This window comes from Patella vulgata, chromosome 6 (assembly GCF_932274485.2).
Source record: "Patella vulgata chromosome 6, xgPatVulg1.2, whole genome shotgun sequence".
NCBI lineage: Eukaryota > Metazoa > Mollusca > Gastropoda > Patellidae > Patella > Patella vulgata.
In genome coordinates this window covers 66,716,514-66,739,985 of record NC_065884.2, presented here as the reverse complement: position 1 = coordinate 66,739,985, position 23,472 = coordinate 66,716,514, and the positions used below count along the sequence as shown (strand labels likewise).

General features: G+C 39.1%; 1 protein-coding gene across 5 annotated transcripts in view; it reads right to left on the bottom strand.

The window, feature by feature from the left end:
- Window positions 1-12,230: 12,230 nt before the first annotated feature.
- The window catches only part of LOC126824037 (carbohydrate sulfotransferase 11), a 50,617-nt gene continuing 39,375 nt past the window's right edge, over window positions 12,231-23,472 (bottom strand). For 3 of the 5 annotated variants that reach the window (XM_050553183.2, XM_050553181.2, XM_050553182.2), the window contains exons 3-4: window positions 14,248-14,279; window positions 12,231-13,733 (exon numbers count right to left, since the gene is read on the bottom strand). In XM_050553183.2, coding sequence (XP_050409140.1) covers window positions 12,237-13,733; window positions 14,248-14,279 — 1,529 coding nt within the window. In that variant the 3' untranslated portion in view covers window positions 12,231-12,236. Of the gene's footprint in view, window positions 13,734-14,213; window positions 14,280-16,350; window positions 16,370-23,472 lie in introns of those variants that run through there. The other 2 variants (XM_050553185.2, XM_050553186.2) reach the window with 2 other exon arrangements.

The window sequence follows — 23,472 nt, the reverse complement described above, 5'->3', positions numbered from 1 at the left end:
TGCGCACTACAGACTTGAGCCTTTCGTTTCAAGTAAATATCTTGAAAATGCAAGTTAATATCTTGAAAGTTCATGTTAGTGTTTTAAAAATTCAAGTTAGTATCTTGAAAATTCAATCTAATATCAAATTAATCTATCAAAAATTTGTTTCATATCCCTCTCAAAACATTGTATTCGGGAGGAAGGACCCCAAGATGTAAAAATCTAATTTTAAAAGCCATGTTTGTTACGTAACTTAATTGAGAGAGTGCCCATTTTCAGAATGTATTTGTCGTTACTTGTGTACATTAAACTATAGTTTAAATTCTGCCCATCGAAATATTGACATCAAGCGAAACAAACAAAGTACACCAATGTAACATGGCGGGGGTGTAGTATGTGGGTAGTTTTTTTTTTAATTATTGGCCATCGCATTTGGTGGCTTTCTATGTTCTGACCTGTTCGAGCTATTTATTGGTTATGTAACGAAGACAGTAAACAATTCGATTACACAATGGTCCTCTTTTAGTGGGTATTAAGTAACTGTTAAATGTAGGCTTTATTTATATTAACATTTCGTCACAAATCTGAATTATCATACTGCTTATATACACGTATAAGCCTTCGTATTTTCCATAAATACAGTGGCATATTGTTGAACAAGTTTCACTCATCAAAGTTTGTTTCCAAAGTAGCAAATTCTTATATGGGTTCAAATCGCAAAACCAACTGGACTAGTTTCTTCTTTAGTATTTCAGTTTTTATTCTCTCTATAGGTAGAGAAATATAATAGCCAAGGATTTCATATCGCATTTCACATTACATTGCAAGGGATATCTGGATTATATAGCCAGTTATGCTTGTCAGTTAATGATACAGAGTTAGGAAATGGTCGTCGTAATTGCCCCGAGCAAATATAGAGGACTGTTACAAATTAAAAGTCTTCCTAAAATTAGCATACTGTCCCAAAATTTATATTGCTTTTATTAATTTCACTCCACATTTGGTTTGTCTTCTCGTTATTTGCGTTTTATTCGTCTGATTTATTATCTAAAACACTATGGTTTAAAAGCAGATAAAATGGTCATATCAAAATCGTTTGTACTTAAAGCCAGTATATATTATAAATGAAATGAAATGAAATGGGGTTTAACGTCCTACTGTTCTGCTCCGAACTGGGCATATGCCATACAGTGTGCTATGAGGGCAATTTTGCCCGGACAGCGGCACTACGGCCTACTCTTATATCGAATTCCAACTGTCAAAGGATCTTTTAGTGCACGCCAATGTGTACACGGGACCTCGGTTTTTCGTCCCATCCGAACAACTAGACAGCCGCCTTGTCAGGCCCTCCGTCCTGTATCACTGACAAGGATGAACTTTCTCGGCCAATGCAGGAATCGAACACCCGACCTCTAGGCTAGCGAGCCAGCGTCTTACTCACTTAGCCACGTGATCCCCGTATATATTATAAATACTTTAGCCAATTGTACACCAATCTGATTAATATTATGATCGTGCGGCGGCGTCCATGATGATCACAAACTAAACTTGATTACCTAATCAACAACCTTAATCTCCTCGCCACAAGATGCTTATCAATTGGTGAGATTACCAGGAATTATTTGTCTTGACAAATCTAGACCGAATTGAAAAAAAAAAACACCTACAAATACAGGATCACTCTAAATTAAGTTTTCTTCCATTTTCTGAACAGTTGGTAAAAAAATGTTATTTTCTTGGTGATTGATACGTGTTTTATCACCCAAAATAACAAAATATGTCATATCATATCTTACAGTGCTAGCTTTAAAATGGGCATTTTATCATATTCAACGCTCTTAAAAGAGTTTGTTACATTCTTTGCTTCAGTTTCATATGTGCATACAACATTTTCGATAAAGATATGTTAGGAGTTCTTGAAGCTTGGTCTATGCAAATATACTTTTCACGTTTTTATATAATAAATGACATGCTTCCATATACCTTACCAGTGTCGGTATTACGCGGCTTTATTAAAATTTCAATTATCCATAATTATCCATGAAGCGAATCGAGGACAACATATTTGGGGACTTTTTTTTAAAAAAGGTAGTGATTTTTAGATAAATAAAACCCCCGGGCAATTTGGTGCAATATTTCCGAGAAAGAGATGAAAGAAATGAAAGACAGTCGTGCAGAACGAACAAAATAAATTTCTTTTAGCTATTTGAAACTGGGTAAAATGCAAACTTTTATTACGTTTTAATGATTATTAATTATTAATATGCTCAATGCACCTTATGATAGTTTATATAAATGAAACTCAGTTGTACAAAAATTGCACATCTATCGTTTATAAACAATGACGACCAGCTGGGCGAAGCGATATCCAAAACATTCTTAAAAATAATAGTTATATTTAAAATTTTTCAACTTGTCAGAGTAGGCCTCGAGTCTGATTTATAATCGTGGGAACGTGTAGTATTATGACAACCCATAAATGAAATGAAATGGAGTTTAACGTCCTACTGTTCTGCTCCTCTGGGCTAATAAGACGGGCATACGCCATACAGTGTGTTATGAGGGAAATTTTGCCCGGGCAGCGGCGCTACGGCCTATTCTTATATCGAATTCCAACTGCCAAGGGATCTTTTATGTGCACGCCAATGTGTACACGTGACCTCGGTTTTCCGTCCCATCCGAACGACTAGACAGCTGTCCTTGTCAGGCCCTCCATCCTGCATCACCGACAAGAGGAAACCACGCCGGAAGAGAACCCATAAAGCGGAAAGCTAACTATAGCAATATGGCAATTTCGGTTATTAATCTGAGAGACACCCCCCCCCCCCAACCAAAAAAGGAAAATAAATTGCCAATAGGAAAGCAGGGACAGATCCCCTCTATATCCACGTATAGCGCGATTTGGTTTGTTACATAATTCCCATCCGTCGGCTTTTCGGGTAGAAATCGTGGAATAATTTTGAAGGTTTTGATGTTTACTGACAAACAAACCAGTGTTGACATTTCTTTCGGAGTAGATCTTCATTATGGTGGTTGTTAGGCATGGAAGCGTATAGGGGTCAATAGCGCGATAAATACCGCAATATTAAGTTGGTAATATGTTAACATATTGTAATTGTTATGAAGATTTTATCTCTGAAAAGACAATTTTGCTATGGAAGCGTATTTGGGTCACTACTTATTGAGATAATATCGCAACACATCGAACTAAAATATGTCAACTTCATGAGTTATCTTACAAAAAATCGACTTAATAAGTCGACTCGACACATTAAATTCACCTCTAAACGACAAAAACTATGTCGATATGTTTACATCATGCCAATAGTCGATTTGACTCTAAATCAACAAGTCATATTTTAATGCAATATATAGACTTAATAATGTCGCCGTTTTCAGTTATGTACCACGTGCTTAATTTCATTGCCCGAGATTGCTTATTCATGAAAGTGCAGCCAATGATGGGGTTTAACGTCCACTCGACACACCTTCTAATCACGGACCTGTGTCAACCGAGGACGTCCTCGGTTCAACCCAGGACTTTTTGAACTAAATCTAGGACTGTAACGATGTTCAGACGCCCGGATTTAATATCCCATTTGATTTTAAGGTCGATCTGAGGTGATCCGCGTTAAGCGGTATTCTACAGTTGGGGTGTATCTTTCGTGTGTGTGATCTGAAAAGGGAAAAATATGATTATGTGTATCAAGTCCGCAGTGAGTGTTTATTGGACACGGAGTGTATCAAGTTCTCAGTTAACCGATGTCTACCATACACATCATATATGGTCACATGGGAGAAATAAGTTATTATTTATACCATATCTAAACTTAACCGTTTTAAACCCGCACGATATTAAAAATCTAGCCATCTAGTCATTATATTACTTCTGGCGTAACTTATATTACTTATTTTTACCTGGCGTAACATATAAGATTATTGCCGAAATGATAAAGATAAAGTAATGAGTAATCAACAGTTGAAATATTAATAAGTCGCGCAATTTCAAGTAGTGTTATATAATGCGTAGGTACCACTGGGCAATTTTTGCCTTGCCGATGTACTAAAGATATAAGGCGTCGGGAACAGGTTTTCAGGTGTCCTAGGGGAGCTCCTGGGGCATCGCGAGCCACGTGGACCCATCGTGAGGTGTAGCACTATCATCGTTGCGACATTGTTTTTAAATTTATAGACAAGGAATAGAGAAATAAGATCGGTTAAACAACATATTTTATCTTTACAAATTATTCTCTATTGTCAGTATAGTAGCTATGGTATGAGTTTATTTAAAACGCAAATTAATTGTTTGTGAAATAGCGTGAGAATAACAGGAAAGGGGTTTTAAGTTCAAGGATAGATTGTGTCGAAAAACATGTGACGGAAATTTACGATTGCATCATTTGGCTTATTTGACCAATCTCTGTAATTATTTACATCATATTTGACCAATTAGATAATTGAAGATCCAAAGCCAAAAGCTACAAAACTATCATATTTGTGAGAATTCGTTAGACAGCAGCTTGGTTCTAGAAGTGAAAAGATGTAGAAGTTTCTATTCAGCAGACTCGCCCATATCGAGTCTGGCTGGCTAGGGTTTGAGATTGACTTTAGTATTGTAATCTATACTAATGCTTATATGTATCCAGCTTGATATATAAAATGTAAAAACGAACAGTTGCATTGTTATAACTACTGAGAAGACAAACGTCTTAAGAAAACAGTAAGAAGTAAATACACAACGTGAGGCAGAAGTAAAGACAGCTAGAGGCAAATTCTTGACGATAACAAGGCTACTAAGATATGTAGTAAGAAAAGATGCATGGGTCGTACGTAGGATGTGGCGATCGATTAGGATCTCCCGCTCTCCACGTCTGACAGAAGGTCCATGGTGCTACAGAGGTCACGGAAGAACTGCGAAAAGTTTCAATGCTTTCATTGTCAGGAAAATAGATCGGGAGGCATCCCCAGAGCTTTCCAGATTCACAAGGACATTCCGGGGATGCTTCCCTGGAGCTTCCGCGAAATATGCTCCGGGGCATGACCGAAGCATCGGCGATGTCTTGCTGATGTATCAGAGGACCTTTGAGGATATTTGAATCGGGATGCCTCGGGGAAAAAGTATTCTTCAAGGAAGAATCTCGGAGCTTCCCCGTCGGGTAAACATCGGGCAAATTTTCAATACTAGCTTTGAAATTTATCGCAGTTATCCCCAGGCTTCCCGATGGTTTCATATGGCCCGCGACTACTCCGAAGCATCGGCGATGTCTTGCTGACTTATCAGGCGACCTTTGAGTATATTTGAAGCAAAATATTTCGCTGAAGCTTCACTGCTCCAGGGAAGCATCTCCGGAGCTTCCCCGTCGATATGGAAAGCTGCCGGCATGCCCTCCCGGCCTGTTTTCCAGACAAAACGTCGGGAACACATCGGAAGAAATTTCAATGCCAGCTTTGAAATTTTTTGCAGTTCTCCTGAGTCCTCCTAATGGTTCTACATTGCTCATGATGACCCCGAGACTTTCCCTTCACACCGGGCGCCTCGGGGGATCATCAATTTCAGTCGGTAGTATATCGCCGATGCAAAAAATGCCCAGTAGGACCTTGGCATATGTGCCGCCGATTGAGATCTCCCGACATGAATATTCACCCGATGTTTTGATTATCGGCAAAGGTACCCCGGAGCTTTCCCGGTTATTGGGAGCCATCCTCGATGATTCATGGCAATTGCTCGGGGCGGGGCATTCCCGGAAGTTTGTGACCATAGCCTAAGCATCAGTGCACATTCACCAGACCACTCCCGATGCTTAATAAGTTCTATTTCTGACGGGACTACTTCGTTTCTTTGGGCAAAAACATCGGGACCCATCGGGAGAAAATTTAATATCTTAAAAAGTTAAGTTCTTAAAAGTTTAAATTAACACTGTAAACCTCAGAATGCCTCGTTCGGCAATTTTGTTCAAACGTGGCAAAAATGTGGCTGAATTTTCTCGACCAATGCAGGGATCGAACACCCGACGACCTCCAGGCAAGCGAGCCAGCGTCTTACCCACTTAGCCACCGTGTCCCCGTTGAGGATGCAAATATCGATTTAAGCCGATAATGAATTTTGTTTCTGAATGTGTAGACATATTTATATCGGTTTCTGCATTGATGTTGTTATACTTTTCCTCATACATGAACATAATCGACCCATAAGCCACGTTTATCTTGAATAACCAATCACGAGCAAGGATTTAAACACTAAAGCACCAATATCAAATATTATTTTCGTGAAAAAAATGAAAGCAACATGTCGACAAGAAGTTGATAGCTAAAACCTTTAGATCTAAAATTAACGACCACATAAAAGTTATTGATTTTATTTCCAAACACAATTGATGCATACTATTTACAGCGAGAACCCCCCCAATAATTATTTCTTTTTAACGCAAGGATACTTCCCACAATTAGACTATTGAACAAGGGAGGTTATCATTTGTTTTATACACAAATAACTGATCACATGACGTGTTCGTTTGAACATGAATATAAAACATATAATGTTGCCATCTCATCATGATGGTTTAAACCACTCAATGTTCCAAATACCAGTTAACTGTTTGATTAAGAAATAATAACAACTTCCTAAGTTAATCTGGCAGACAATAAACCGTCGGACTAACAGTAAGTAATACCCTGACATTCTTGTCCAGTGCCTGCCCCATCCAGTATTTTTCTAGTAAGACTGGGCGTCTCTACGTTCATATACCAAATTTGCCATACTTCTATTGGAAATAACTACCCTATAAATACTTTCGTGGGAATGTATCTTTCATATCTTAAAGGTTTACGTTAATATCTTAAAAGATTAAGTTCAAGTTGAAATTTGAAAATGTTAGTACTTTAAAAGCTCAAGTTAATATCTTAAGCGGTTATATTTTAAGATATTGACTTTAAATTTCCCCCATTTACACTCGCTGCGCTCTCCCGTCTTCCCTCCGTTTCCCCTCCGTTTCAGTTCACTGTCCTTCTGGTCTCATTTACCAAATAATTTCTTAATTAATAATATAGAGTTAACTAGAGTTTATAATTTTCTCGTGTACCCTCACCCAACGCCTCCAGCCTTTCTTTTACTACTCCAATCATTTTCAGACCATTACAAACTGATAATGACGATGATAATGTTAATGGTGATGCTGATGATGAATTATGTTACTGCCGCAATGTAAATTTTGGAATTACATATTAGAGATCCAGATTCCCATGTATTCGATTGTGTGCGAGTCATCGATTGTTCAAATACAGACTGTAAGACCTCACTTATATTGGTTCCGGAAATTAGAAGTTTCAGTGGTTGAATCAATTAAAAAAATATTCTTTCAATGAGCTACTCCTGTGGACAAAGGGGGTCTGTCCTCGAATATAGAATGTTGAGCCCACTCAATTTATATTTTTGATATACATCCTCGGATGTGAGTGTGTGTGTACTCGGTTGTTGGTGTTCACCATACACAAAGTCCCCATTTGTCCGTATTAAAAGATAATGTACGTTAAACATGCATTATGCAAGAGCAAAATCTGCTTATTACAAGTCTTTCTTTAGGCCTGAAATGTTATCTAAATTATCAATTAGACATTAATTAACTTATCCAGACCATAATAAACTCTCGATGTCAAGGCCAGCCTTCGATGTTGGCTGGATTAGATTCCTATATGCCGCTAACGGCTATTGATAATTAAATCAGAAAAAGTGGATAATCGAGGCTATGCTGTTTATATTAATGATTTTAGTAATGATGACCGAGACTATGCAAAAATTTCACCCGCTTCTTTCTCGGCTCATAGTGGATCAATTTGACTGAAATTTCCAGCAAATTACCTTTACACTATCTAGTTTTTAACTATTATAGCGAGAACTGCCATCTCTTTATCTTATCTCCCATAATGTATCTTTAATAAAAAAAACCCCTCTTCTATCGCGATATTGCACCGCAAATCAATTATAACGGTTATGTTGTCTTTTTTCCCATGTGTGATCAAAGGGAGAACAAAAACGTAGTTATTTACGGGTTAAAGACCACAATAAGTGTCAAGAAGACAAGTCCTCGATTGTTCACATACAGTCTGTACGACCTCAGTCAGACTGGTTTAGAAAATTAAAAGTTTTATGTGGCTGAATCAATAAAAAAAATATTCTTTCAGTGGGCTGATCATGCGGTCAAAGGGGACCTGTTCTCGGATATAGAGTATTGATCCCACTCAATTTATATTATTGATATACACTTGTAACGTCCTCGGATGTGAGTGTGTGTGTACTCGTTGTTGGTGTTCAACATACACAAAGTCCCCAATTGTCGGTATTAAAACATAATATGCGTCCTCGGATGACCACATTAATAAACTTAGTTATTTACAGGTTAAAGGCCACAATAAGTGTCAAGTCCACAGTATGGTAGTATAGAGCAAATGACCTCGTTTGGCGGCGTTCCCAACTTACACCATGCGTGTCCTCGGTTAGGCGTAACGGACTCGGCCGGTCGTGTTTCCCCAATTATTTGCAAACTCCTGCATGTCCGCATTTCTTCCGTAAAAGGTCAAATGCATAAAATATATAAATTGAGGTATAAATTATAACTTTTCATAATCGTTTAATGTAATAGAGTTCAGGAATAAGGGTGGTTTTCAGCTACATGCAGTATTTATGAAGACCTCGATTAGGAAGATCCAGTCTAAGTCCTCGATTTACACCATATATACTATTCAAAAAAAGTAGGGGATATTTGATTTTTAAGTGTTATTAAAGTCACCTAATGAAACTGACGAAGAAACAAATGACAAAATGAAATGAAGTTCACATTCATCGATTTATTCCAAATGATCGTTAGACTAAGTAAGGCACAGACTGACCATTATAAGGGTAAAATGATACCCGGGGTCAAACAGCAAAGTTACCACAGCATCACAACCAAGTCAATAACGGGTAAATCCTCCTCTGTTTGCCAAACAAGCATTGATCCGAGGTGGCATACTCCTAATGAGACGTCTAAGGTCATTTTGGTCCAGATTGTCCCATTCCTGTTGCAACGCATCAGCAAGTTCTTGGACATTGGCAGGACGTTGTTGACGTTGACGTAACCTCTGTCCAAGCATGTCCCAGACATGCTCGATGGGGGAGAGGTCGGGACTCAGTGCTGGCCAAGGTAATGTGGTGATGTTCTGTTGTTGTAGGTAACCTGTAACGATCCTGGCCCTGTGACATCTTGCGTTGTCATCCTGGAAGATGAAACGGCGGCCATGACGTCGTGCGAACGGCACAACATGGACTGCCAAGATGTTGTCCCGGTAGTACTGGCCTGTAACACGCCCTGCAACAACATGTAAAGCCGTTCTTCCAGCAACAGTGATGCCTCCCCACACCATAACAGAACCACCCCCAAATCGATCATGTCTGATGACGTTAACGTCTTGGAAGCGCTCGTTTCGGACGACGCCACACCCTCCTACGTCTGTCCAAAAAATCAACAGTGAACCTTGACTCATCTGAAAACATCACATTGCTCCAGCGTCGATTATCCCAGTGTTGACGATCCCTACACCAACGACGTCTTGCCTGAATGTGATGATCTCTCAAACAAGGGATCACGCGAGGACGTCGGGCGCGAAGGTGACCCCTATGCAGTCGATTCCGAATCGTCTGGCCACTCACTCTCACACCAGTGTCTGTTTGAAGACGAGCGCTGATCTGATTTGCTGTGATGACACGATTTCTCAAGGCCAAGGTACGGATAAATCGATCCTGGGCTTGAGTTGTCGCCCTTGGTCGACCTGAGCGTGGTCTGTCCTGTACAGATTGTGTATCACGGTATCTGGACCATAGCCTGCTTATGACAGACTGAGAAACATTCATCGTCCGCGCCACAACCGCCTGTGTTGTGCCGATCTGTAGCATGCCAAGGGCACGTAACCTTTCATTTTGGGTAAGCCGACGCATATCAAAATTTGTTTTCTGGTCACTAAAACAATTAAACTGATGTTTCCACCCTGGAATTCAATGCCACAATGACTGTAACATTCAAAGTCAGAGTCGTGCAAATCTTGGGTTGGACCCCCATGATGATCCCAAGCATCACCTGCATTCCATGCGGTAGCTATTGGTGCGTTTGGGCGTCACATGTAACTGGAAATGTTTCTTCTGTTAGGTTCTATAGTGACTTTTTTCGTAGTCATTTGCATATTTTAGTATTATGCCCCCAAAATCAAATATCCCCTACTTTTTTTGAATAGTATACATGTATGGGTGTGTGTGTATGGGTGTGTGTGTGTGTGAGAGAGAGAGAGAGAGAGAGAGAGAGAGAGAGAGAGAGATGGGGGGGGGGTATTTCGAGACTGAGAATTTCTGACCTCCACAATCGACTGAAAGACTCCATCAACAGATATTCTCTTGTCCCAGAATGGTTAGCACGTGCGCGCTGTATCATAGAGTCTGTTATTGAGTCAACAGGCGTGGTTTCCATTCCCGGTTGTACGTGTCCAACCTCGTTGGTTTTCTCCGGTCCTCCGGTTTCCTCCCACTGCTAAAGACCCCTACGCGCAAGCGAATTGTTGAAATAAAATTGAACTATGTGTTAGTCTCGAAATGACCTACTTTGTGTCTAGTGAACGTTAAACCTCATTTCTCTCTCCCTCTTTCTTTCTTGATCGCTTTCATGTCCGTCTTGTATAACTGGTAGTTCAAGACTATCTTTTTTCTCGGTGAACCAGCACATTGCGTCTGTTTTAGAATTGGAGGGTTTTCTATTTCAAGAACACAGAATTTAGACTTCCAAACGAAATGTTTGCATACGATGAAAACTCCATAGACAGCTATTGAATTCGTCGTTATATTGCCTAACCGTCGTGATCAAACACCCATACTAGGCCTGTTTATAAACTGATATGGGGTTTAATACCCTACAGTTTTGCACCGATTGGGGCCCTGTTTATAAAAAAAAGGGTTCAATTATGCAAATAGGCCAACTTCATACAAATGTTTGGAATAAATTTTAGAAGCTTATAGAGTTGTTAAGGATAGGGCATATTTAATAATGTGATTATTTATCACTCGCTATGCGAGGTCATGGCGTATGGTTGTCTTGATTAGGCCGCTTGTGTCTGGGCAAATTTCCCTCATAGCACACTGTATGACGTATACCCGTCTTCATTATCCCGGTCGGTGTATAACAGTAGGACGCTAATTCCCATTTCATGACTCATGAGGCCGTTTGATGTAAACCAGTAGGACGTTAAACCCCATTTTCACAATCGGTGAAGAACAGTAGGACGTTAAACCTCATTTCATGCGGTCGGTTGGTGTAAACCAGTATGCCGTTAAATCCAATTTCACGATCCCGGTTGGTGTAGAACAGTGTAACGTTAAATCCCATTTCACGAGGCCGGTTGGTGTAGGACGTTAAACCCCATTTCACGAGGCCGGTTGGTGTAGGACGGTAAACCCCATTTCACGAGGCCGGTTGGTGTAGAACAGTAGGACGTTAAACGCCATTTCACGAGGCCGGTTGATGTAAAACAATTGGACGTTAAACCTCAGTTTATTTCCATTTTGATGCCCAATCCTAGCCGAGCCAACTGTTGACCAGATTCGCTCAATATATATATAAATAACCCTGGGAGGGAGCACACTAACATTGCGGGATTGGGATAGCGTAATGGTCTAGAGTTTCGCACTTCGAGCTCTATCTGGACGAGGGGGGTTGGGTGGCTGAATGGTTAGCACGCGCGCGCTGTATCATAAAGTCTGTCATTGAGTCAACTGGCGTGGTTTCGAATCCTCGGTTGTACGTGGCAAGGAGTAGGGTCGCCTGTCCAACCTAGTGGGTTTTCTCCAGGTCCTCCGGTTTCCTCCCACTGCTAAAGACCCCTACACGCAAGCGAATTATTGAAATAAGGTTAAACAAAGTGTTAGTCCCGAAATGACCTAGTTTGTGTCTAATGGACGTTAAACCCCATTTCTCTCTCTCTCTCTCTCTCTCTCTCTCTCGCTCTATCTGGCCGGTCATCTCTGGTTTGTAGTCGTGGTTTAAATCTCTGGTGTGAGCGTGTGTGGTTTGGGTACTCCGGTTTCCTCCCACAAGAAAGACGACTAAGATAAGATAATAAAAATGAGACTACTTGTCTGCGATATCACCCTCGGCGGAAGCGGAAGTTAAACACTAATAGAAGAAGACGAACACTTACATTGCACAGTAACCTTAATATATAACATTCGAACTACATCGTTTTTAAACCGTCTTTTTATTATAAAAGAATTCAGGGGGATCTAAACGATAATCGAACAGTTCAAAATCCATCAGATAAATTTGTTGTAATTTATGCATAAGTTGTAACGGAATGGTTTGAAATGCTTTTATTTTTAGTTCTTGGCGCTGGGCTTTGACCATTGCCTGTGTTCGATTTGTACTGCGATAAACGCCCCAAACTAGATCAAGTAATCGTTCTTTCATTAAAGGTAATTTTTCAATAAGGACACTTTCTTCACTCAGTGGAATATAACCATTTAAAACAAAAGCACGGAGAAGTCTTTTCCCTAAGGAAACAGGATTCAGACACCGCGATAACAACCGGAGGTCTTTGACTATATGAAAATTAAATTCGATGATGGTCTTCATCTCTTGATATGTACGATGATCCTTCCCGGAAGTTGGTTCTCCCCACGTGACATTCATCGAATTAAGGACTATATCGCTATCACTAGTCATTGTCTCCAGCTTTCCCACAAAATGTGGTTTAAAATCACACGGATTACATAATCGATGAATCGGCCTAATATGATCATTCATGTCATCGGGATTAACGCCCGTGGCCACAACAAAATTTATAAAATGTCTAAAAGTAAAATGATAGCACGGTTTTAAAGCCGGAAGTATCACCATATTGTTTATCCGGGCTACTTTAGGCCCGTAGAACGACCAAAAATAATTATCAGCTAAAATAAATTTGTCAATGTACACAGACCACAGACGTGTAAACGGTTCACGAACAAACATAAAACGCCTCGTGCTCATTATTAACCTTTGATCCAAGGGATACCTGAAATTGTGGTCGGCCATTTTGAATTTTGGTGACAGGTGGGCCTCCATCTTGGTAATCTTGTAAGGACTTGAGACGTGACCTTTTTTAGTGGCATTCCATAAATACCGATAGACTCTCAACCAATGGGTAGAGGCTATCTTATGAATAACACAGTAAGACATTGTGTTTGTCGGGTCCACGAGCACGCGCACGACTCTCCCTCCGACTGGTTTCGCCTTACAGACTTTTTCTAAACGTGAAATACGTTGCTTGGTTCGTTCGTCATTTAAAAATGGCGATTTGTCTTGCTTGATTATGTTTTCCTTTTTCACATTAAGATCATTAAACACTTCCGGGATTATTCTGTCAACAAGGCGATGATTCACTTCCGGGTCAGTCACATTTAATCCATTAATACTGATATTTAAATAGCTAGTTTTAATGGCATATTGTTCAATGTTGTTTGATGGGACGGCTTTGCTGATGAAGTCTGGAGGTTTAACACGATTAAAATTATTCTGTCCATTAATTTCCGAAGAATCGTCTGTTGTCTTTAAAATGAATTCGTTGTTCTGAGATTCCGGTGATCCCGTCGTTGTATTATATCTTCGGCTCCCATCACGTGACGGGGATCTTTCTAACTTATTTAACATAAGTTCCAGACCACCATTATATTGTTTGTACTCGTCTCCAGTAAATCTTCCTGTCTGAAAAACAACGAAAATTAGATTTACCTCAAAGATCGATAAAACTCAAATGAAAATCAACATATACGTTTTGTTGACAATTGTTTTTTAAAGAAGCGGGGGGGGGGGGGGAGATGACGAATGGTTAGCGCGTGCGCGTTGTATCATAAGATCTGCCATTGAGTCAACTGGTTTCGATTCCCCGATTGTACGTGACAAGAAGTAGGGTCGTCTGTCCAACCTCGTGAATTTTGTCCGGGTCCTCCAGTTTCCCCCCCACTTGACACAAACTCCCTTACGTCCGCAACAGGAATACCATTATGTTAGGTTTACCTTAGGTTGCATAACCTGGATTATTAAAAGACGTGCACTGTTACGACCCTAGCGCGTAAAATCAGTAGAAACCATACAAACTTCAAATGGCCAGAACTAGAATTAATCGGTTTTGTTAATTGCATTTCAGGTAAGAATACATAGTAAGTCTATTTTGACTTTCTTTACCTTAACTATAAATATATGAATAAAATGAACCTACATCGCTGTATTTCATTCCCGTCAACTTGACATCTGAAAGAAATAAAAATACAGAAACTATGACGTCAGTATATCTTTTAATATCCTGAAATGAAAAGATGAAAATGGATGTGACATTAGAGACATGGGTATGACGTCATGGGCATTCCACAGGGGGTTGTAGCATCATGTCAATGTCGGTGTTTATCACGGTAATACTGATTAAAGGTGTTTGTCAAGCATTCAAACAGAAAAAAGATCGACATGACAAAAGAGAGAGAGAGATGGGATTTAACGTCCACTCGACACAGACTAGGTCATTTCAGGACTAAAATATGGTTTAATTTTATTTCAATAATTCGCTTGCGCGTAAGGGTCTTTAGCAGTGGGAGGAACCGAAGGACCCGGAGAAAACCCACGAGGTTGGACAGGCGACCCGACTCCTTGCCACGTATAACCGGGGAATCGAAACCACGCCAGTTGATTCAATGACAGACTTTATGATACTGTAACAGTGTAAATCTTCGATAATAACTAAAGACCGGAACTATCCTTGAGACTATTTATTACCGGAAAACATTTAACATCATATACGGAGAATAGCACGTCCGACAAGCAGAGTAACTGTACCGGAAACGGGATAAAACCTAGAATGTTTTGTCAATGTACAAATCGGTGTTTATAATAAAATGGTATCTTAGGAAATAACAATATACACCAAGGTTACTAATAACAATTAAAAAGGGGAGATTAAATTATACAAGACATTGCAATAAAATAAACAATAAGATAGTAATTAAACTCATTAATGTGTCAGCCCCCCCCCCCCTTAACGCCTTGAGTTTCTGCACCAAACTGGGTTAATGAAGACTGGCGTACGCAGTGCAGTGTGCTATGAGGGTGATTTTGCCCGGCAAGCGATCTTTCTGACTATTTTCTGCTGAATTTCAACTGCCAAGTTTTCTTTTACCATGCTTTTGTCCATGTCGGGCCTCCGTGCAGCACCATTGAAAAGAGAAAACCCGACTGGGAAATCCCGTCCTGCACTACTAACAAGGTAAAACCCGACTGGGAAATCCCGTTCTGTACCACTAACAAGGAAAACCTCGACTGAGAAATCCCGTCCTGCACCACTGACAAGGGAAAACCCGGCTGAGAAATCCCGTCCTACACCAATGACAAGGGAAAACCCGGGGAAATTTCCAAGCCAACATATTATACAAACTAAGCCAGCATGCCTCTCATTTTAAAAAGATACATTTACTATAATATAATAAATTTGTAATAGTTGCATTTACGATATACAGTTTTTCTTCAATTAATTTTTATCTATATTGTCTCTTGCTATGAAACATAAATTAAAGGTCGGGGGTTGGATGACTGAATCAACGCGTTGTATCATAAGGTCTGTCATTGAGTCAAATGGCGTGGTTTTGATTCCCTGGTTGTACGTGACAAGGAGTAGGTCGCCTGTCTAACCTCGTGGGTTTTCTCTGGGTCCTCGGGGTTCCTCCTGCTGCTAAAGACCCTTACGCGCAAGCGAATTATTGAAATAAAATTAAACCATATCTTAGTCCTGAAATGACCTAGTCTGTGCCGAGTGGACGTTACCCCCCCTCTCTCTCTCTCTCTCTCTCTCTCTCTGAGTAGACAGCTAGATTATGATTTGATGTTTATCAGAACAAAGTAAAGATGATTGATTTTATTTTTAACTGGACATATTTTTTTATTGATGTAGCTTTATACACACATATGAACATCTGACCAATGTTTATTGACGTCACGGATCAATTAACATAATGACTAAGCGGTATAGACTAATTATTCCCAACTAACCATATCATTGCTTGATAATGACTAGAGAAGCCTAGTCGAAACGTTGTTCAGTCATTAAGCAGTAATAGAAATGATGAAGTCTATAGAGGCCTAGTTGAATTGAGGATGACTAGAGAAGCCTAGTTGAAACGTCGCGCAGTAATAAGCAGTAATTTTATTACATAGAACTGATAATGACTAGAGAAGCCTAGTCGAAATGTTGTTCAGTAATAAGCAGTAATTGTATTCCATAGAATTGTGACCTTTATATTACCATATCACATAATATTATCACTTATTCCCAACTTACCATATCACATATGTAAATTAAAACTTAAACATACATTATGCAAGAGCTAAATCTCTCTCTCTCTCTCTCTTTCTCTATATTAAAGGTCACCGGAAAAGCTTCATAATCTTTTTAAATAATGCAAGTAATTATGTCAACATATCCTTTCCATAAGTATAACACCAACCCGAATGTCAATATTACCTGCAACAGGTAAATTTAATGTAAGTAATTTCCGCCGTTTGAAGCTTTTCCGGTGACCTTTAATGTACATACCGCATTTCGAATTGAAATAGTTAAAAAAAAAAAAAATTATGACTTTTAAATCTTATTAGAGCTAAAATAAAAACAAAGGATGGCTTCGCGGTCAGCAAGTTTTGAAAAAAAAACAAAAAAAAATTCCACAATCACGGTTATTTTAAATCAATGAAATGAAATGAAATGGGGTTTAATGTCCTACTGTTCTGCTCCGACTGGGCCAATGAAGACGGGCATACGCCATACAGTGGGCAATGAGGAAAATTTTGCCCCGGCAGCGACACTATGGCCTATTTTTATACCGAATTCCATATAAAAATAAAAATATAACAAGACAATATATACATGTACATAACAACATGTATTGACTCGTTATATTTCATATTTTATCAAGGAATTGTGACCTGTATATTCCCAGGTCACTTACTAAATGCTATTGAAACAAGATATATATGTATATATATATATATATAGATAAAATACTGTGTAGGTCTCGAGAGTAATTATGGAATCTAAGGGCAATAACTCGATAAACGATCAACCACAATTCAACAGGGACCGATACGACTGGAAACATTAGGAAATAATCCTTGCTATAATATAACAATTGGGTTCTTCAATGACTAATAAGTCTGGAATGGTTCTTCAATCTTTTAATTACTAGAACTTATATCTTAAAAATGACAATAATTCAATACATAAAATGTGAATGTACACTTATAGAGCCCATACACGTTGAATAATTCCGTCAATATTATTGAGATTGAACATGTGTGGGCTATATTGATGTAAAATATTGTCAATAACCATCATTGCGTCAATATATTCACAGATCAAAACCATTTTGATTTTTATTGATGGTTCATCAATATATTGACGGACGGTCAATTTATTGAATGACAATATAGATCGTGCGTGGAGAATCTGTCAATAATTGCGTCAATATTTTCATTCCATCGTCAACCTTGGAAGAGTAAACATGGCATCCATTTTGAAAAATGACCAAAAAATGATGAAATTATTGATGGAAATATTGAATCGTGTGTGGGCAATTCCTGTCAATATTATTGATTCAATATATTGAGTCAATATATTGGATCAATAATATTGACGGAATTATTGAACGTGTATGGGCCCCTTTACAGCACAGTGGATGACCGACGTAGTTGCTGCTAAGTCGAGTGACCTAATGACTTGCTTATTGATTTAGGCTGGTCAAACTAACGTTTGACCTAGAACAAATTGCAACAAAAGGTTTTTTGATTTCTTTTGACTCATTATGATGTCCTATGTAAGGAAAAGAAAGTTTACCAAAATCAAAGTCCAAATAAGGACGGGGGGCGTGGCCAAATCCAAGATGGCGGCTGTCGATCAAAAATTGCAAATATCTCTAAAACTATTGGATTTAGACACCATAAATGTATTGCGGACAGATAGGAAGTCGGTATCAGCGTTATGTCTCTATGACGCCATGACGTCGCTGCGATGTCACAACGGCATATCAGACGTCGCATTTCTTCCAAAATTAGTCCATTTACACATCTTAACAGCAGAAACGAATGCTGATGCAGAAAAGATTGCAAGCCCATTATGTTGTGTTGACAAAGAAGAACAATGTGTTACAATTACGGAGAGGGGGGGGCTAAAAGTATAACTACTGCTGCATTGCCGATAGGTGATACTATCAGAGTAGCTGCAGGAAAACGGATTCATTTCAATTGTTGAAGAAATGAAATAAAATGAGGTTATACATCCTATTGTTCTGCTCCGATTTGGCTCCCTTAGTGTGCTATGAGGGAAAATTTGCCCTGCAATGGCGCAACAGCCTACTCATATATCGAATTTCATCCGCCAAGAGGTCTTTTATTGGAAAAGTAGTGCATAAAAAGGTGAATGGGTGGGGCTGATCAATTTTGACATTTGGCCCAAAAATCATCAGAAAGATTTATATTTTGACACCAGTTTCATAGATGTACCCGAGATGTGTTACAAAACCAACTTTCGCGGTAATGTGAACAGCAGCCCCTGGTGGTGTCCACAAAAGCATTACTTTATAGTGGCGTTTTGTGGGTCCAGATCATATGTGGACAGATAGGAACTGAATACCAGAGAGTCCAAAAAGGTGAAAATCGGTCGACCCTATCCATGCAACATTCAATGCACTTCCACAGTACAAGCACAAAATAGGTGTCAAACATTGAGTCGCTGGGCTCCTTAATGTCGCTTTTTTTTTTATCTATTTGGCCACTACATCGTCGCTCTCATTCGGCTTCATCCTTAAAATTGATTATATCGTCTTTATACTAGTTATGTTAGGCCACATTTTGAAGAAGTTCTTATATTTGTCCCCATACATTTTCTGGTTATTTTTCTCAGACGTCGGTTTGAAGGTTGGTTTTTATAAGAATACGACTCGCTGAATCCAAAGAACATTGGCATTCCCCCCGCCCCCAAAAGTGACGGCAAATTCCGCTAGGAAGCCAAATTCAAAATGGGACCCATTTTAGACTGTATAGTTTTTCGTGGTCTCCTAATTCAGGTATTAACATAAAATATGTTCCATCCAAAGTTATTCCAATATGACCACTGTATTCGCATTGGCGGTCACGATTGGCGGGACATTTCGAAATGAAATGGGGTTTAACATCCTACAGTTCTGCCCCAACTTGGATAATGAAGACGGAGGGACATTTCAATGTTAATTGTAGTAATGTGATGGTGTAATACGTTAAACTGGAGGTTTTCAAGGTCTCCGAATTAATATATGAACTGCTAAATGTACTATTTACTTCCATGGTCTACTGAACATAGATATTTTGTCAAATTTGAGTACCATATTGGTGTTTTGTTCGGTCATGGCACATTTTGGGGTTCAGATGTTAATGTGCCTACCCCGAAAACCTACTATTTGACGTATTATGCCACCACATTGCTAACATCGAAATGTGGCCATATTTTGAATAAAGTCGTCATATTGGAATACTAATTTGTATTGGCATCATCCGGGTTCTGAATCGGCACATATTAAAGATATATAATCCATCAAAACACATTAGTTGGATTTTATTTCATGGCCCGCGACAGCGACATCCAGGCCCTGGGACAAGCTACTCGACGAAACGTTTTGAAAGACACATAGTCTCTAGCGTCACTTGGCGTATATCTGGGGTAACTGGAGGTCACTTTGCTAAAGCACATTGGTTGGAAAAAGGTCCGCAATTGCCAAATATATCGAAAAACTTCAGTTTCGTTTTTAATGTAAATTGTGCTTTATAGAGTATATCTTGGTGTTTCTAGCTTCTGCACATCTAACTTGCGGCAATCTTAGCAATTCATCAAAAACGACATAAATTCATGATTAAACGGGTACACCAAATTACGCAAGAACCTAAACTAGTTTTGGGAGCCCTGAAACTACTATACTCTTGTTCAACCCATCCCTAAAAAGGGAGGGGAAAAATGTTAATATGGAAGGTCCACATGGATATAAAATAATATTTTGTGTGAAATAGGCGTCTTGAATACAATACAACATTTTGCCACCAAAGCTGGTTTGAATACTGTTTGATGCAAAGTGAACGTACTCTTGACTGCGCGCCCAGTTTGCAATATTTTAGTATGTTTACGGTAATAACATGTCTTAAAATGCTTCTGTTATAAAGGTAACAATTATTATCGTGATACATATAAATATATATATATAAGTTTATTCACGCTAGGTATATGTTTGCTAATTTCATTTTGAATTCGTGTGAGAGATTCCGCTCGGTGTATTTCTTCACAGTCAGAAGATACTACATCTTATGGTAACTATGTGACATCACATCTTGCGGTAACTATGCTTGACATCATTAATTAGTATGCACAGATAGTTCTTAATATAAAAAGACAGAACTTCTTTTTTGAGTGTTATTAAAGTATTCTTATTGTTGTAGCATTGTAAATGTGCTAATTTTCTTATATTTTTTTTAACTTTTTCCACGTTTTCGCTTAGAAATGTGATGTGTTTTCTTGAAAATTAATAAAAAAATTACCAAATATATGTTCTTCAAATCAGTTCAAATAAACAGCTTCATTCTGGCCTTTATTTCATAGAAATTGACGGAAAACTAGAGCGGGTAGGATAAAATTGATATAATGTCGGCGGCCATATTTGATGACGTCATTGTGAAATAACCTACCACGTGGTGAGTGTCCACCCAAGTTCAAAATACTTACTTCGGCACCCACTAAACATTTCTTCGAAAAAATTCTTCCTACTCAAACTTTCCTACAGAACCATAGTCAGATGCTGGATTAAATACCCTCACGTTGACGATAGCATCAAAAGGAACGAGAACGGGTCAGGGCTCCACGGCACTAAGGCCTGGGCAGGTGACTTATAGTTTTAAATTTACCAATTTTTCCAAATTCCCACATTCAGCAAAGTTACCTGTTTTCTTCTGCTTTATGATCAAGTAACAGTGTATTTTTTAATTACTTTATACCAACAAATGTTTTTTTAAAACATTACCATTACGCGGCATACCTCCGGGACTCTTTAGACTCCGGGCTCCTGGACAAGTGTCCCAGTTGTCCCCCCCCCCCTCTATTACGGGCCCTGCTTTATTTCCATCGCACGGCTTAACCTGGTGTTTGACTACCGGAGTAGTAGCATTAGCCATGCTCATCAGGAAAAATACATCCCAACAGACTTTCAGCTAAAACGTAAAAAATCGGGTAGACCAGTTTTCATCTTTTGAACTCTGTGGTACTGACTTCCTGTCTGTCCACATGAACGGGGCCCACAAAACGTAACTTTTTAAGTGTAGCTTTTAGGAACACTACCAGAGGGCGCTTTTCGCATTACAGCCAAAATTATTTTTTGTTTTTTTGTAACACATCTCGAGTACACCTGTGTCAAAATATGAATCCTTATAATGATTTTGGGGATTAACCTACTTCTGAGTGGCCCAAATGTGAAAATTGGTCAGCCCCGCCCATTCATACTTTAATGCACTTCTCCAGTAAAAGAACCCTTTGCAGTTGGAATTCGATATAAGAGTGCTTTTGCGCCACTGCAGGGCAAAATTCCCCTAATAGCATACTGATGGAGCCCAGTTGGACGTAGGCTATTTTTGTCAACAATTAAAATGAATCTGTGTTCCTAGGGCTGCTGTAATAGTATCACCTTTCGACAATGCAGCAATATTTATATACTTTTAGCTTCCTTCTACGTTATTGTAACACATTGTTCTTGTTTATCAACCCATAATGGGCAAATCCTCTTCTCTGAATCAGCATTCGTTTCTACTGCTAACATGCGTATTATATGGACTAATTTTGGAAGATATGCCGTTGTGACGTCACAGTAACGTCATGACGTCGTAGAGACAGAACGTCGCCATTTTTTTAACTCGCTGGTACCGACTTCCTATCCGTCCGCAATACATTTATGGTATCTAAACCCAATAGTTTTAGATATATTTGCAATTTTTGATCGACAGCCGCCATCTTGGATTTGGCCACGCCCCCTGTCCTTATTTGGACTCCGATTTTGGTAAACTTTCTTTTCCTTACTTAGGACATTATAATGAGTCAATAGAAAACAAAAAACCTTTTGTTGCAATTTGTTCTACGTACGACATCATTTAGCCGTCGTTTGACCCGCCTAATTCGTTCGTTCGTTCCTGGAGTTTGACGTCCACTTCCACATAAGGTGATATTGTAGACAACTGTTTCCTCATAGTAAGTGCAAGGGGACTGCACCACACACAATTTACATAAAAACAAATATATGGACAAGACATAATACGCAGAAATCACAAACAAACGAACAATTCAAATAAAGTGAATGGATCCGGCGGCTAGCCGTAAGCGTCCACCAATCAAGAATAAAACCCAGAGAAACCAATGTGTAATGCCAGCATGAGTCATGATCTGCTATATGTTACAAGAAATATGAATGTGAGCATATTGTAGTAAAATTTAACTATACAAGTAATTAACCACATAGGTGAAATGTATAAAAAAAAAACAGGTAGTCTAAACCAAATGCTCTAAGTCATTTAAGAAACGTTTTAGTATTCAATAGAATCGAGGCATATTGAAAACAGTAGGGAAAATGTTCCACCCATCACAAAAACAGATAAAAACAATACTGAATTCAAAGAGGCAAATGAGAAAATGTAGACCGCCTCGATAGACAGCCGTCTGCTGACTGAATAACGTGACGTAAAAAAATCCGGTAGGTTGTCAATGACGTCAAAATTTTAGAAAGTAACAAAAACAACACAATAAAAAGGGCGATAATCCAGGTAAAATAACGCCAAAAGGTTCATAAACTATCAGCTTTGCAACTAATCGGAATTATTAAGCTATGTAATTGCACAAAATATAATACGTAATATCCCACATAAGAAACTTGCCAGAAGAAGTCACAAAATAGGTTTGATCCAGCTTTTTTGGATAAGACACAATGTCTTTGCAGGGAAGCGCCCGAGGTGAAATTCATCCGAAGGAGACGCTCCGGGTTTTAGAAAAGAGAGAATGGCGAGCGTGCGCAGTCTGGCCCTTGCCTATTGCTGTACATTACCCTTTTTATATTCTAACTATTAATGGATAAGCTCAAGTGTTGACATTAAAAAAGATATTAACATAAATAAACAATAATGGATTAAATACTTAACTAATTAGCTTCTATCCTGATTTATATTAACCATGACTGGGGGGGGGGGGCGAATGGTTAGCACGTGCGTGCGGTAACATAATGCCTGGCGTGGTTTCGAACTCCGGTTGTACTTGACAAGGAGTAGGGTCGCCTGTCCAACTTCGTGGGTTTTCCCTGGTTTCCTCCCACTGCCAAAGACCCTACGAGCAGGCGAATTATTGAAATAAAATTGAACC